Source organism: Vulpes lagopus, chromosome 8 (genome assembly GCF_018345385.1).
Source record: "Vulpes lagopus strain Blue_001 chromosome 8, ASM1834538v1, whole genome shotgun sequence".
Lineage (NCBI taxonomy): Eukaryota > Metazoa > Chordata > Mammalia > Carnivora > Canidae > Vulpes > Vulpes lagopus.
This window is the reverse complement of record NC_054831.1, coordinates 33,688,694-33,706,872: the sequence shown is the minus strand read 5'-3', so window position 1 is coordinate 33,706,872 and position 18,179 is coordinate 33,688,694. Positions and strand designations below refer to the sequence as shown.

The 18,179-nt window shown below is 34.3% G+C and overlaps 1 protein-coding gene across 3 annotated transcripts in view; it reads right to left on the bottom strand.

Moving 5' to 3' along the window:
- IFT88 (intraflagellar transport 88) overlaps window positions 1-18,179 on the bottom strand; it is a 131,512-nt gene that overhangs the window by 110,896 nt on the left and 2,437 nt on the right. For 2 of the 3 annotated variants that reach the window (XM_041766463.1, XM_041766462.1), the window contains exons 2-3: window positions 15,480-15,575; window positions 11,725-11,787 (exon numbers count right to left, since the gene is read on the bottom strand). In XM_041766463.1, the coding sequence (XP_041622397.1) occupies window positions 11,725-11,787; window positions 15,480-15,569 (153 nt within the window). In that variant the 5' untranslated portion in view covers window positions 15,570-15,575. Of the gene's footprint in view, window positions 1-11,724; window positions 11,788-14,401; window positions 14,576-15,479; window positions 15,576-18,179 lie in introns of those variants that run through there. The other variant, XM_041766461.1, reaches the window with a different exon arrangement.

Sequence of the window (18,179 nt, the reverse complement as noted above, 5' to 3'; positions counted from 1 at the left end):
AAAATATAAAAAGGAATAAATAGAAATTATAGAACAGAAAGCTGAAAATGTAAAATTCTGGCATTGCCCAGGAAGTTATATAATACTAAGTTTTACTAGACTTTAATAACTTAAAGAGGAGTATTATAATTTTAAGAATGTATTATAATTTTAAGAATGTAATTTTAAGAATGTACAAAGAATGTATCAAAAGATAACATCGGGGAGAAATGGAATAACAAAAAAAGGAACAAAAGAAGGCAAGAAATGAGAGAAAATGATACATAAAAGAGCCAGGAAAAACCAAAACGCAAACAGTAAGACAATGAATTAAAATTAAATCAGCAATTTCATTAAACGTAAATGGACTAAATGCTTCACTAAAAGAGTAAGATTATCAAACCACATTTAGAAAAGAGAACTGAATTACATTCTGCTAATGAGAAATACATCTTAAATATATGGATATGTAAAAATTGGAAGTAAGCAGATGGGAAAGACATATCATGCAAATGCTAGACAAAAGAGAGCTTCTGTAGCCCTATCAATATATTTATATCTGACAAAATAGACATACAGCATGACTAGAGATAAAAGATTTCAAAAATAGTAAAAGGCTCAATTTACATAAAAAATACAATAATTTGAAGTATTTTTTGCTCCAAATATATAAAGCAAAACCCTGAGAAAGAAGTAAATCCACATAGTGTAAATTTTGACATCTTTCTAACAGAACTAGTAGGCCCCTCAACCCAAAAAAATCAGTAAAAAAAATAGAAGTCTTGAACAAAACCGCTAACAAACTTGATCTGACATATCTTTGAAAAAGCTGAAAAGGAAGGATATGAGGCTCAGCAATTTTTTCCATAAGAACAAACTGAAGGAAAAGGACCATTATTCTTTTAACTACTTACAACTAAATCGGTGTTTTAGTTTTTTCATTTTTAGCATGGGATTGATCCCTTCAGATAGAGTGGATTCTAAACTGTCTCTTTCCTTATTCACCTTATACCTTCATCTGCAATGCCTTTCCTCCCATATCTAAAGGTCTGTCTTAATTGTACATCCCCTTTAATATGCAACTGTAGGGATCCCTGGGTGGCGCAGCGGTTTGGCGCCTGCCTTTAGCCCAGGGCGCGATCCTGGAGACCCGGGATCGAATCCCACATCGGGCTCCCGGTGCATGGAGCCTGCTTCTTCCTCCGCCTGTGTCTCTGCCTCTCTGTCTCTCTCTGTGACTATCATAAATAAATAAAAATTAAAAAAAAAATTAAAAAAAAATATGCAACTGTAAATTTATCTTATAAGCAGCTTGTCTGATTATCCCAACTAGTGACAAATAACTTCTTTTTGTGGTCCCACAGGAATTTGTACTTTTTAAAAATATATTTATTTTGCTTTGAATACATGTATCCATTTTATTTCCTTCCTAAGATTATAAAGTCCTTTGGAACTAGTAGAATTTTATCCCTTAAGTAAGCTTAATATCTTTCACATAGAAATTATATGATTTCTCCCTGTTTAACAGAGTAAGTAGGATGGGATGAAAATATCATTCAGTAGGGGGTCAAGAGACTTAAGCTCTGCTCCAGTTATAGATAACTGTGAAACCTCTGGCCTCTCTAGGCTATAGTTTTTTCATCTATAAAATGAGGATCTCTAAAGAAGGGCCAGCATAATAAAATGATCACCTGACGTCTGATACTTGAAATCACTTAATAGAAGACAATGTTTCTTTATTTACTAAGTCACAGAATAAAGACTTATGAAGCATCTACAGTAGGCAAAGAAAATAATACTGAACAAGACAGCATGCCTCTTCAAAAAAGCTTAAAATCTAGTATTAGCTTAGTGAAAGAACTCAACCTATTTTTTAAAAAAGCTTTTATTTATTCATGAGAGACAGAGAGAGAGGAAGAGACATAGGCAGAGGGAGGAGGCTCCCTGCAGGGAGCCCAATGGGGGACTCGATCCCAGGACCCTGAAATCACGACCTGAGCCAAAGGCAGACGCCCAACCACAAAAGCCACCCAGGTGCCCCAACTTCTGATTTTTCTTCCATGATGAAGGTAACCTTAAAATTAAAATACACATTGTGAAAGGTAAAGTCAAGAATTAATATTATCCAAAGAAAGGTGTGGCTTTGCTCTTGGCTACTGGGAGTGATCTCTAGGCCCTTGGAATATCCTGCCTGATATGCATAGCTTTGTTTTCCAGGGGCTTCAGCCACCAGAGAATTGAACAATATGTTTTATGAAGGGAGCTTTAGGACACATAATATCAGTTTAACTTCCAGAGGTATTAGTCTAAATCCCCAGGAGGGGCTGGAGACTAAATGTCAGCCATACAGACAGTATATGATAGAGCCCCAGTAAAAACTCTGGATACGAAAGTTGTAAGTGGTCTTCCCTAGTAGATAATACTATGTAAGTAATGTCATTACACACAGTGGCCAGGAAAAGTTAATTTCATGCAGGATTCCACAGGAAAAGGATGACCAGATGTTCCACATTCAGAACCCCCCTCAGACTCTGTTCTATGTGTCTCTTCCCTTTGCAGATTTTAACCATATCCCTCTTCTGTAATAAGCCATGAATATAACAGCCTTCAGTGAGTTCTGTGAGCCCTTTCAAAGAATTACTGAACCTGAAGGTGATTTTGGGAATCCTCTAAATGTAAAATTGATGTCAGAAGTGAGAATAGTTTTGTGGAGGACTGTGTCCTCTAATTGTATAGGTCGTTAAATTTATGTAGGGAACCAAACTAAATTCATTTACATAAATGTGATGGGAAAGCTACTCACAAGATCCTTTCCATTGTAAGTGGTTTAATACTAATCACTTATTTTTGGTAAATAATACATATGGCAGAGAGGAAAGAGAGAAAGTAACAAAGTGAGAGAAGATGAAAGCAAAAGGACACTTTTTCTAAAGCAAAAGAGTTGCTATATATCAGTTTCTTAACTTTGTAAGCCCCTGGCAAATAAAGATACACATATCAGGCAGGATATTCCAAAGGCTTAGAGATCACTCCCAGCAGCCAAGAGCAAAGCCACACATTTCTTACGGAGGTGTGTGTGTGTGTGTGTGTGTGTGTGTGTGTGTGTGTGCTCTGCATTGTCTGATGTTTAGCAGCATCTCTGCTGGCTATCCCTTAGATACCAGTGGCAGTCACCCAAGTTGTGACAATCAAAAATATCTCCAGGCCAAATGTATCTTGGGACAGTTGTGGAGGAGGACTGAGAACCACTGCTAGATAATAGTGAAGAAGTTGGGAAAAGCAGTTCAAAAAAGGGAATATTTGACATAGAACATTATAGATAGAACTTTCTTTTCTTTGCTATTTTACTTAGTGCCAACCTTGTTTATTTTCAACTATAAAAAAAGCTTGACAAATTTCATGCACTGCAGAAAGCAAATGCCTATGCTTTGCATGATACAAAAATTTTAATATTACTACTGAAAAACATCACTCTAACAATTCATGCATGGGTAGAATGCATAATTAACAGATTAATTAACAGAGGGGATTAATCCAAAGGAGGAGTAATTTGTAAATTATGTCCTGATGTTTTGGAGGATCAATATCCATGTAATTTTAAAAACTAGAAAGGCAAATATTTTTTAAACAATGAGCCTTTAAGGTAAATACATTCCAATGCTTTATATAATTAATACATTCTCAAGAGTATCAAGAATCTTTTTGATCTAAAATACTTTAAAATTCACTGGATACACTGAAAGCTACAAAACACTGTGGAAAGAAATTAAAGACAAAAATAAAGTCATCCTACATTGAAGGACTACAAAACTTAATATTAAGATGTTGATACTACTCAAAACAATCTAGAGATTCAGTGCAATCTCTACCAAAATCCCAATGTCCTTTTTTGAAGTAGTAGAAAATTCATCCTAAAATTCATTTGATTAAAGCTACTATATGTAAACAGTGTGGTAATGGCATAAATACAAACAAACCAATGGAAAAACCTTCCTTTTTATGGTCAAATGATCTTCAACAAAGGTGTGAAGACTACATAATGAGGAAAGGTTAGTTTTTCCAACAAACAGTGCTGGGAAAGCTATATATCTACTTGAAAAGAATGAAATTAGAGCCTACTCTTATACTGACACACAAAAATTTAACTCAAAGTGCATTAAAGGCCTAAGCATAAAACTTAAAACTAAAACTCCTAGAGGAAAACACAGTGGAAATTTTCATGATATTGAATGCAGCAGTGATTTCTTGGATTTGATAGGTAACAAAGTGAAAACAGAAAAATGACACTATATCAAGTAAAAACTTTTGTACATTAAAGGACACAAACAAAATGAAAAGGCAACCTATGAAATGGGAAAAAATATGCAAATCATATATCTGATAAAGGGTTAATATCCAGAATATATAAACACCTATAGCTCAACAACAAAAAAAATCAGATAACCTAGTTAAAACATTGGCAAAGAACTTGAATAGACATACAAATGGCCAACAAGGCTACAAAAAGAAATTCAGGATTACTCATCATTGGAGAAATGCCAATCAAAATCACAATTAAGAATCACTGTATGCCCATTAAAATTGCTACTATCAAAAAAATAGAAGGTAAATGTCAGTGAGGTTGTAGAAAAAATAGAACCCTATTACTGTTAGTGGGATTGTAAAATGGTGCAACTGCTATGGAAAAACAGTAGGTTCCTCAAAAAATTCAAAAGAGAATTACCGTGGGATGTAGCAATCTTACTTCTGGGTATACATCCAAAGAACTAAAACCAGAGTTGGGAAGAGACATTTGCAAACCTACGCTCATAGCAGTCGTAGTCATAATAGTGAAAGGTAGGATACCCCAAGTATCCATGGTAGACAACATATCCATAGAAGGCAATGTGATATATATAAATACAATGGATTATTAATCTTAAAAAGGAAGAAAATCTTGTTATATCCTACAATATAGATGAACTTGAAGACATTATGCTAAGTGAACTAAAAGCCAATCACAAAAAGACAAAGACTGCATAATTGCACATAAACGAGGTACCTAAAGTAGTCAAATTCAAATTCATAGAGGCAGAAGGTAGAGAGATGGTTGCCAGGAGCTGGAGGGATGATGCACAGTTCTTTAAATGGGTAGAGTTTCAGTTTGGGAGGGCAAAAAAGTTCTGGATACCTGTTTCACAAGAATGAGAATATACTTAATGTACTGAACCATGCATTTAAAACTGGTTATAATGAGGAGGGACTGGAGAAGATGGTAGTAGATAAAAAGGACTCTAGGCTCACCTCAGCCCACAAACAGAACTAGATAACTATCAAATCATTCTAAATACTCCAGAAATCAATCTGAAGATTGGCAGAACAAACTGTAACTAAAGGTAGAGAAGAGGACACATTGAAGAAGGTAGGATGGGGTTTAGGAGAGAAACATGGCTGCTGCAGTGGAAAGGGAGCTAGGGTGATGGTGAAGGGTGAGAGACAGACTAAACACAAGAGAGTGCATGGGGGAAAACCAATTCTCATAGAAATTGGCTTGGAAAGTGAGAAGAGTCAAATTTCATGGATTCTAGCAAGTAGTGGGTCTTAAAGCCTAGAGTTTTAAATGTTAGCAGGCTTGGCTAGGATACACCCTGGATGGCATTGTGCTGCTCTTGCATAGAAGGCAGTAAACAATCTGCAGACACAAGGTATAGAAACAGTGATCCAAAGAGTGCCTGGGGCACATAGAGGGCAGGTTATTCACTCAAGTCAGAGCCCATCCCAGGGAGACAGTGTTCATAGAGAGACCACTTCGGAAACAAATAAATTGACTGTTGTCATTTTCCTCTATTGCCCTTCAACATAAGCATAAAACCACCTGTAGGAACCAACACAGCGCAGATCTTTATTAACTAACTTGCTTACTCCCACACCTATCCCCACATATCAGTGAAAATGCACTGTGCAGTCAGGATTGTGTAAGTCCCAGCACGACAGACCCCTCCCTTGAGAAGACCAGCCCATACCGCTACCAACACCACGCCTCCTGACCCAGGAATTTTGTGAGGCCTTGGTTTTGGTGGCAGTGGCAACAAGTCTCATTTCACAAATAGGTCAGAGCACACCTCATTAAAATTTGCCACATTCGGGCCAGGGACCAGACACTGCCCACAGCAGGCAAAGAGAGCCTCTGCAGACAACGGGCTTGAGGGATAAAGTGGCCAGGATACAACAGCAAGTACACACAGCACACGCTGGAGACACTCCCGGAGGCTCCAGGCTCTGGGGAGCAGGGGAAGCTACATGGCAGGGCACTACACACCATTACCCTCAAGAACAGAAGACGTGATAGAAGAAGAAGACTTTCCTAACACACAGAAACAAGCACAAAGACTTAGACAAAATGAGAAGACAGAGGAATGTGTTCCAGATGAAAGAACAGGAGAAGGCCACAGCAGGAGATCTAAGCAAAACAGATATAAGTAACATGCTGGATAGAGAATTTAAAGAAATGATCATAAAGAGACTCAGTGGACTTGAGAAGAGTAGAATGACACCCTAACACAAGATAAAGAATAACAGAGCAGAGATAAAAGTACAATAAATGAAATGAGAAACATGCTTGGTGGAAGGAACAAAAGGCTGGAAGAAGCAGAGGAATGAATTAATGACCTAGAAGACAGAGCAGTGGAGAGTAATCAGGATGAACAAAAGAGAGAAAAAGAATTCTGCAAAGTGAGAATAGACTTAGGGACTCAATGACTCCACCAAATGTAATAACATCCATATTACAGGAGACCCAGAAGAAAAGAGAGAAAAGGGGGCAGAAAGCTTATTTGAAGAAATAATAGCTGAAAGCTTCCCTAATCTGGGGAAGAAAAGAGACATCCAGATCCAGGAGGCAAAGAGAACCCTCATCAAAATTGACAAAAGTAGACCAACACCAAGACATGCTATAATTAAAATGGCAAAATATAGTGGTAAAGAAAAAATATTAAAAGCAGCAAGACAAAAGAAGGCAGTAACTTATGAGGGAAAATCCATTAAGCTAGCCAGAGATTTTTCAGCAGACACTTTCCAAGCCAGAGGGAGGGGCATGTGCTAAATGGGAAAAATCTTCAGACAGATTACTCTATCTAACATTCAGCTAGGAGGCTATCATTCAGCATAGGAGGGGAGATTAAGAGTTTCCCAGACAAACAAAAACTGAATGAGTTCACGACCACTAAACCAGCCTGGGAAGAAATGTTAAAGCAGATTCTCTGCGTGGCAAGGAAAGACCAAAAGCGACAGTAAGAAAGTAGGAAACAGGCAGTAAAAATGAATATTTCTATAAAAAAATCAGCCAAGGAACTCACAAAGTAAAAGGATATAGAATATGACACCATATTTTGGTGGGAGGACAGGAGTAAAGAATGGGTTCAAACTTAAATGGGTTCAAACATATTAACGTGGGGAGGACAGGAGTAAAGAATGGGTTCAAACTTAAACGACCATTAAGATAGACTACTATATGCAGAAGCTGCTATATACAAACCAAATGGTAACCACAAATCAAAAACTACTAATGAATTATACAAAGAAAAGAGAAAGAAATCCAAATGTATCATTAAAGAAAACAGCAAGCCATGAAACAGAGACTGATAAGAAAGGATCAGAGAAAATCTTCAGAAACAACCACAAAACAAGCAATAAAATGGCAAAAAATACACATCTATCAATCATTACTTTTAATGTAAATGGACTAAACACTCCTATCAAAAGATATAGGGTAACAGAATGGATAAAAAAAACAAGACCCATCTATATGCTGCCTACCAGAGACTCATTTTAGACTTAAAGCCACCTGCAGACTGAAAGTGAGGGAATGGAGAAACATCTACTATGCAAATGGATGCTAAAAGAAAGCCAGAGTAGTGGTACTCATATCAGACAATCTAGACTTTAAAACAAAGACTGTAATGACACAAAGGACAGTATATAGTAATAAAGGGGACAAGCCAACAAGAAGACATAACAATTATGTAAATATTTATGGACCCAACATGAAGCTAATGGATAATACAATAGCAGTATGAGACTTTAACACCTTACTTACATTGATGGATAGATAATCTACACAGAAAATCAACAAGGAAATAACAACTTTGCATGACACATGGGAACAGATAATTTAACAGATATATTCAGAACATTCTAACCTAAAACAGCAAATACACATTATTTCAAGTGCACATAGAACATTCTCTAAAATAGATCATATATTAGGCCACAAAACAGATCACGACCAGTTCAAGAAGACCCATGTCATACCATGCACCTTTTCAGGCCACAACACTATGAAACTAGAAGTCAACAAGAAAAAATCTGTAACGACCACAAATACATGGAAGTTAAAGAACATGCTACTAAACAATGAATGGGTCAAAGGACATAAGGAAGAAATAAAGTACATGCCAAGAAATGAAAGTGAAAACACAAGAGCCCAAAACCTCTGGGATACAGCAATCGTGGTTCCAAGACAGAAGTATAGAATAACACAGACCTATCTCAAGAGGGAAGAAAAGTCTCAAATGAACAACCTAATCTTACAGTAAAGGAGCTAGAAAAAGAATGTAAACAAAGAATCAATTAGCAGAAGGAAGGAATAAAGATCAGAGCATAAATAAATTATACAGAAACTAAAAAAACAATAGAGCAATGAAGCCATTGCTGGTTCTTTGAAAAAATTAATAAAATTGATAAACCTCTAGGCAGGCTTATCAAGGAAAAAAGAGAAGGAATCCCAATCAATAAAGTCATAAATGAGAGGAGAAATAACAACAGTATGGAAATATAGTTATAAGAGAATGTAATGAAAAACTATATACCAACAAATTGGACAACCTAGAAGAAACGGATAAATTCCTAAGTTACCAAAACTTTAAAAAGGAAGAAATAGAAAATCTGAAGAGACCAATAACAAGCAAAGAAATTGAATCAATAATCAAAATATCCCAAAAAACAAAACTCCAGGACCATATGGCTTACAGGCAAATTCTACCAAATATGAAAGCTCAAACTATTCTAAAAAATTGAAAAGGAAAACTTCCAAATTTATTCTATAAGTCAGCATTATCCTGATACCAAAACCAGATAAAGGCAACACCCAACAAAGAGAACTACAGGCCAGTATCTCTAAGGAACATAAATGTAAAAGTTCTCAACAAAATACTAGCAGACTGAATCCAGTAATACATTTTAAACAACCTATTGACTATGATCAGTGGGATTTATTCCTAGGCTGCAAGAGTGGCTCAATATTTGCAAATCAATCAATGTGATATACTACGTTAATAAGAGGAAGGCTAAAAACCATGTGACTATTTCGATAGATGCAGAAAAGGCATTTGACAAAGTACAACATCCATTCCTGATAAAAACCCTCAACAGAGGAGGTTTAGAGGCAACATACTTCAATATAATAAAGGGCATATATGAAAAACCCACAGCTAACATCATACTAAATGGAGAAAAACTGATAGCTTTTCCTCTACAGTCAGGAATAAAAGAGGGATGTCCACTCTCACAACTTTTATTAAACGTTGTAGTGGAAGTCTTAGCCATAAGCAATGAAACAACAGAAAGAAATAAAAGGCATCCAAATTGGCAAGGAAGAAGTAAAACTTTCACTATTTGCTGATGACATGATATTCTATGTAGAAAACCCAAAAAATTCCACCAAAAAAACTGGTAAAACTGATAAACGAGTTCAGTAAAGTCAGAGGACACAAAATCAACAGAGAAATCTGTTGCGTTTCTATAATGAAGCAGTACAAAGAGAAATTAAGGAATCAATCCCATTTACAATTGCACCAAAAATAGTAAGATACCTAGGAATAAATCTAACCAAAGAGGTGAAAGACCTGTACTCCGAAAACTACAAAACACTAATGAAAGAAACTGAAGAGGATACAAATGGAAAGATATTTCATTCTCATGGATGGTAAGAACAAATATCATTAAAATGTCGATACTACCCAAAGCAATCTACACATTTAATGCAATCCCTTTCAAACCAACAGCATTTTTTACAGAACAAGAACAAACAACCCAAAACTAGTATGGAAGCACAAAAGACGTTGAATAGCTAAAGCAATCTTGAATATGAAAGGCAAAGTGGGAGGCACCACAATTCGGATGTTAAGTTATATTACAAAGCTGTAGTGATCAAAACTGGTACAATACCGGCACAAAAACAGACACACAGACAATGGAACAGAAGAATAGAAAATACAGAAATGAGTTCACAACTATATGGTCAATTAATCTTCAACAAAGCAGGAAAGAATACCTAATGGGAAAAAGACAATCTCTTAATAAATTGGTGTTCGAAAAACAGGACAGCCGCATGCAAAAGAATGAAACTGAAGTATTTTCTTTCACCATACACAGAAATAACTCTCAAAATGGGTTAAAAATTTAAATGTGAGATCAAAAACCAAAGACGTCCTTGAAGAAAGCACAAGCAATAATTTCTCTGGGATTGGTCATAGCAGCTTTTTTCTAGATTGGTCCCCTGAGGCAATGAAAATAAAAGCAAAAATAAACTTTGGGACTACATCAAAATAAAAAGCTTCTGCACAGCAAAGGACCAATCTAATAAAACCCAAAAGGCAACCTATGGAATGGGAGAAGATATTTGCAAATGACCTATCCAATAAAGGGTTACCATCCAAAATATATGAAGAACTTATAAAACTCAACATCCAACAAATAATCTACTTAAAAAATGGGCAGAAGACATAAACAGACATTTCTCCAAAAAAGACACCCAGACACATGAAAAGATGTTCATCATCACTTATCATCAGAGAAATGCAAATATAAACTACAATGAGCTACCACCTCATACCTGTCAGAGTGGCTAAAATCAACAACACAAGAAACAACAGGCATGGGCAAGGATGTGAAGAGAAAAGGAATATTCTTGCACTGTTAGTGGGAATGCAAACTGGTATAACCACTGTGGAAAACAATATGAAGGTTTCTCAAAAAGTGAATAATAGAACTATCCTATGATCCAGCAATTACACTAGTATTTACCCAAAGAATACAAAAACACGAATTCAAAGGGATTCATGCACCCCTATGTTTACAGTAGCATCATTTACAATAGCCAAATTATAGAAACAGCCCAGGTGTCCATCAATTGATGAATGGACAAAGAAAAAGTGGTATGTATATATGTATGTATATGTGTATGTATGTATATATATATATGTGTATATATATATAATTGATGGTATGTATATATATTTTCTGTTATATATATAACAAAATTATTTATTTATCCATAAAAAGGAATGAAATCTTGCCATTTTCAAGGAAATGGATGAAGCTAGAGAGTATAATGCTAAGTGAAGTAAGATGAAGACAAATGTCATTTGATTTCACTCATATGTGGAATTTATACAAAGGGAAACAAGCAAACAAACAAAGGAAAGACAAATCAAGAAACAGACTCTTAGCTATAGAGAATAAACTAATGGTTACCAGAGGGAAGGTGGGTGAATGGATAGGTGAAATAGGTGATGGGGATTAAGGAGGGCACTTGCTGTGATGAGCACCAAGTGATTATGGAATTGTTGATTCACTATACAGAGTACCCGAAACTAATATAACACTTAACAACTGAAATTGAAAAATTAAATTAAATAAATAAAAATGGTTAAGATGGCAAATTTTATGTTATGTGTTTTTTCACCACAGCAAAAACAATTTACTTACTGGAGGTCTTCTGCCATGGCTAGTTCTCACTGCTTGCTGAAAAGCTGTGTCATTCTCTAATTCCTAAAATGAAAAGGCAAATTTAACATTCAACATGATGTGAGAATTAAAAAACAGTTCAATGTCTTCTGTTTGGTATTCATGATCCTCTATAATTCATCTTACCCCATGTGTTGACAGCCAGGTAGTGGCTCAAGAACTGCTGTCCTCAAAGCTCCCCTTCATGCTACCCAAATATCAAGGCTCCTTCCTTGTCTAGGAAGAGGAGTACTGGTAATGTTGATCAACTGTAAGGATATTTTATTGACCACTGTTTAAATGCATAGTACTATTATCCCTGGTTACAAGATCAAGTACAGAAGGACATGGCCTTTCTTCTGTTTCTTTCTTCCAAATAGCTAGAGCAGTAAGAGCAGAGAACCACATTTCTTCCTCTCCCACCCTCTCTTCCTCTATATGCTGGGACCATGGTTTATAGCCCCATCTTGAAAAACCTTAGGTCATTTTATTTTGCTGGAGACGTCAAGTATGGAATTCAGAATGGAGCTGAGCAAAGAGAATGATTCACAGGGTCCAATCTGCTGTCCCACTTGGAACCAAAGCCTCAGTTGAAGTAAGATGTTATTATGCTTTGCTGATTCCTGTGTGTATTCATATTCTTTATCAGGAAAGATGAGGAAAGTAGCATAAAAGCAAAGTACAAATGTTCCTGGGTTTCCATCACAAATGCCATTTTTACACTCTCTCAAAAGCACCCAGTCTTGCCAACCCCAACCTTCCAAACAGCCTTTATTTCCTAGTCCTTCACCAATACAAACTCTGGCTCTAACCCCTCACATACATGTCACGGGCAATTGTCAAACTTGCCTCTAGTTTATGTCAGTCTACTTCCCACAAAAACATACTTTCTGATTGTTAAAGAAAAAAAAAATACAAACAATAAGTTAAAAGAGCCACTATCAATTAACTTTTAAAACCTCTGCAAATAAAGTAAAATGTTTATGTAACCAGGATGTTAATAAAATGCACTTTAAACATGATTTTATTATGTCCAATCATTCCTTAATTTTTACCTTAAATAATCCTTATGACCTTCCATATCAACTACACAAAATTAATGAGTACACAATTCTCAGTTAGTTATGGAAACTAGGCAATTTTCATATGAAGTATAAAGCCAAAGGCAACCTTTAGCATAATTAATTATCCTACTCTAGCAGATCCCTTAGGAAAAGGGAGGCTTCTAATATTCCTAAACAATAAATAAAATTTGATTAATCAGCTGAATGAATTCTAACTAAATGACAACTAAAAATTGTCAACAAACTCTCTAATTACAAATACCACACGAACAAACTTTTGTAATTTTTCTTTATGATTTTATCAGCAATTTGCATAATCTATGAACATCTTAGAAACTATTTCAATTAATTCATTTATAAATTAAGTTTTTTATTATTTTAATTAATTAAGATATAAGAAAACCATGGGTAAACCAAGTGTCCTTTTACTTTACTATTTTTTTCCATGTCTGACATTCTGAATATTCTCTTTGAATTAAACAGTGAAGCCACATTGATGATCTGAGAAATTAGGAAGTTTCTCTGGTTCTTTGAAAGTGATCATATTCATGATCTATTAATTCCACTTCTGGGACTCTAGTCAAGGAAATGTTTGCTCAAAATACAGAAAGTCATTTATGCATAAAATTGTTCACAGTTGTTATTTACAACAGCAGAAGACTGGAAATAAATATCTTAGGATCTAAAAATAGTTCTAATCAACTATAGTTGATTAAATATCTTAGGATCTAAAAATAGTTCTAATCAACTATTCAGTAAAATGCAGCAATTAAAATTATACAGTTGACCTTGAATAACATTCAGTTTGGACTGCATGGGTCTACTTACACATGGATTTTTTCTCCCAATAAATATATTGGGAAATGTTTTGAGATTTGTGACAATTTGAAAAAACCTCGCAAACCATCAAGCCTAAAAATACTGAAAAAATTAAGAGAAATAAATTATTGTTAAGAATTCAGTATATGATGTATATATAACATACAAAATATGTGTTACTTGATGATGTTATCAGTAAGGCTTCTGGTCAACAGTGGGTTATTAGTAATTATGTTTAGGGGAAATCAAAAGTTATATGTGGAATTTTGACTGCATGGGGGGAAGGAGGAGGTGGGTCGGTATCCCTAAACCCCATGTTGTTCAAGGGTCAAGTGTATTTAAATTTTTAGTATCATGAGACATTGCTTATGATGTAGTTAAATGTAAAAAAGTAAATAAATGCTAGTTCAATTCCAAATGTGCAAAAAAAACACAAAAAAACTGTATGTATGCATGAAGGAAAGAAAGCAACAAAATGTTAACTAATTATTTGGAGCGATGGGATTATTTTGTTTTCAATAGTGAGCGTGTACATTTTTTATACTTAAAACTTTCAAAACCCAGAAAAAAGGCAAGAGTTCAGTGGTTTCCAAAATTTATGCAAACTTAGGAAAACATCTATGTTTCAATATAGGTTTTTAAAAAGAAGTCTATATAATATCTGTGTATACACAGTGTATACAAGGAGAGAAACAAACACTTGTGTATATTAAAAGATAGCAAAATGTCAGGTGATATATACTTAATATAGGTGATCTTTGGGTGACAGGACTTACATTGTTTTTCTTCAAACTTCTGTATTCTTCAAATTTTCTGTAAATGATCATCTCTCTTAGATTCTTATTTCACATAGAATAAACAGTTTCTGTAATATTTCCTTGTTTTGTTTCTAGGTCTCACATTCACAGACTACCATTTTTCTCCAGAGGAAAAAAAAATGAAAAATGACTAAAAGCTATATGAAAAACTCTAGAATAGAATAATATTTCCTAACTTCATATAAAGTCCTATAAAAGCTAGCATTTGATTACAATATACTAGCAAAAAAATTAACAACCATATGCTTCACCCTTACTTTTTTCAGGCACTAATTCAAGATAACTTTATAAAAAAGTTTTGTTTAACGGTGTAGAAACTCTAACTCTCACAATGATATAAACAGATTTACAAAAAACAAATGTTTTTGAAAACATTCGAATTTCTTTTTAAAAGTTCAAATATTTGTCTTAATAACAATTTCATCTTTTAGTTTACTATCCCATTAAATACTAAGTAGATAAATAATTACTGACATGAATTTAAATATTTATATAGGACAAAAAGCAGGTTACAAAACAATACACACAGAATGATACCATTTCATCCAAAAATATATAGAGACACAAATAAATTGTATAGAGAAATATTTGGTGAGATAAGCATTATATGTTAGTTAACATTTATCTCTGGATGGTGACAGTTTCTGTGATATAATTTTTCTTGACACTTATTTCTGTTTAAGTTTTCTATAAAAGACTCATATAATTTAATTAAAAAATCACTATATAACATTCAAAATCAGAGCACTTAAGAAAACTGGTTTTAGATACTTTAAATGATTTCTTTTTACTTACACATTCAGATAGCTAGTGCTGGAAAAGACAAGTATATAATTGATCCTAATTTGTTTATGTAACTTTTTCATGGTTTCCCCTTTTGCTGCAATTAGTATTATTAGAAGGTAGTACAGAATTCAGTAATAGCACTTTTCTAGGCTTTTAACCAGTTTATTTAATCTAAAGCATAATAAAGCAGAATACTCAAATCCAAAGTTTTCATAAAGACCAACATAAAAAACAGATTTTTTTTTTTTACCTCAATATCATAGGTTGGATTGTAGTCATTATAACCAGAATAAAGATCATCTTCATCTGTCTCTGGAGCCAGGTGTACATTTTGCATCATTTGTACCTATGAAAAATCGGCAGTGTAAATACATTCCTGATATATGAAATAATTCATAACTGAAATAAAATATAACTACTTAAAACCTTTCTGGTCAAATTTATTGCTACATATTTTTATGACTTGAAATTTTTTTCACATCAAATTCTCAAAACTAGGTGTTAAAACATGCATTTGTTGCTCTCATTTCACATTTATTCCATACTTATTACATTAAAAGGCCAGTGACAGGCACTAAAGGAGTACAGTTGGTTGCCCTTATTTTCAAAGAACTTAGTATCAAGTGCAGAAAGAAGAAGGTATGTAAATTATAATGCAATGAAGAAACCACTACATACCTGCCACAATGGCTAAACTTAAAAAACCAACAACATAATAGGTCAGCAAAGATATGGAGTAATCTAAACAGTCATACATTGTTTTTGGGGGTGTAACACAGCACAATTTTGGAAAAAAAAGTGTGGTAGTTTCATAAAATTAACATTTCTTTCTTATGACCCCACAATTCCATCCCAAAGTACTTACCTGAAGGAAATGAAAACAGAGGTCCATAAAAATATTAATATGCAAATATTCATAGGAGCTTTGTTCTTAATAGTCGAAAACTAGGAACAGGCCAGGTGCCCATCAACAGAATGGATAACCAAAATGCAGCATATTTATGCAATGAAGTATTATTCAGCAATAAAAAATAATGCACTGATAACAAATATAATATGGAAGAATTATGTTGAGTGAAAGAAGCCTCACAAAACAGTACCTTATGTATGGTTTCATTAATTTAAAATTATAGGACAGGCAAAACTATTGTAGAAAACAATCAGAACAGTGGTTGCTTTTTAGGTATGGAGACTAGAGATTGAATGGAAAAGTGCATGATTATAGAATTTTCTAGGGTGATAAGTATTCTATATCCTGTTAGGGGTTTGAGTTATACTGGTATACACTTGCAAAAACTCAATAAATGCATACTTGAAATTTTTCTTTTCATTATACATTTTTTCTTAACAGAAAAAAAATTTAAAAAAAATTCAAACTACAATTAATATGCATACTTAAATATTTAAGGGAAAGCTTAATATCTGTAATGTAGTTTGATGTGCATAAAAATAACATGGAAATAATGAATAGGTTTGGGATAAAGTATAGAAAAATGTTAATGGTAGAATCTATGTAACAGTTATGATGTTCACTGTAAAATTCTGTAAGCTTGGGGATCCCTGGGTGGCTCAGGGGTTAAGTGCCTGCCTTTGGCCCAGGGCGTGATTCTGGAGTCCCGGAATCAAATCCCACATCAGGCTCCCTGCATGGAGCCTGCTTCTCCCTCTGCTTCTCTCTCTCCCTCTCTCTCTCTCTGTCTCTTATGAATAAATAAATGAATCTTTAAAAATAATTCTTTAAGCTTTACTGTACATCTGAAAATTTTCACAATAAAGTGTTGAAAGAAAAAATGCAAGACAGAATAAAACAGATGTCAGAGCAAAGTAAAATAGAAGTGTGGAGGAATTATAATTACTGTATACATATACTGTAGATGTAGTACTGTAGATGTAGTAATTACTCAAGAATTCTGGAAGAATTCTCAGACAAGGAATCATTCAAATGGAGAAATATTTTAGGCAATTTGGGGGAAGGCAGGCTAGCTAACCAAGAAATGTAGTATTGAACTACTTTACCTTAAAATACTTATTTTCTTTAAAGCCTGTACAATTTTAAGTGTGCCAGTAAATTCCATCAAAAATTTCAGCCTAATCTTAATGCTCAGTATAACGCCAAACATATGTAGCTACTTGTAACCATTAAAATTTTTTTTAAATGTGACATAAAATTATTAATTTTTTGTATAATTTACATACAATAAATTTTACCTTTTTAAGGTATATATTTCAGTGGTTTTTAGTATATTCACAAGGTTGTGCAACCACCACCACTATCTAATTCCAGAACGTTTTCATCACTCTATACTCTGGGAGCCTGTTAGCTGTCATTCTTCATTAGTCCCTCCTCCCAGCCTATAGCACTAATCTACTTTGTCTCTATGGATTTGCCAATTCTGGACATTTCATATGGAATCATCAATCAAAATTTTTTTTTACCAATCAAATGGAATTATCCAATACATAGCTGTTTATGTCTGGTTTCTTTCATTTAACATAATGTTTTCAAGGTTCATCCATGTTGTAGCATGCATCAGTACTTCATTCCTTTTTATGATTGAATTATATTTTATCTATTTATTAGTTAATAAACATTTGGGTTGTTTCACTCTATGGTTATTAATACTGAAGCTGCTACAAACATTGGTGGAGATTTAGTGTGGACATAAATTTTCAATTCTATTGAGTGTAGACTAGGAACGACATTGTTGGGTCATACGGCAACTCTACATTTAATTCTTGGAGGAGCTCCTAGATTCCAAAGTGGCTGCACATTTTACATTCCACCAGCAATGCATGAAGATTCCAATTTCTCCATGTCCTAACCAACCGGTCATTGTCCCTCTTTTTTTATGATAGCTATTCTAATGGGCATTTAACGGTATCTTTGTGGTTTTGATTTGCATTTCCTTGACGACTAATGATGTTGAGCATCTTCTATGCTTATTGATAT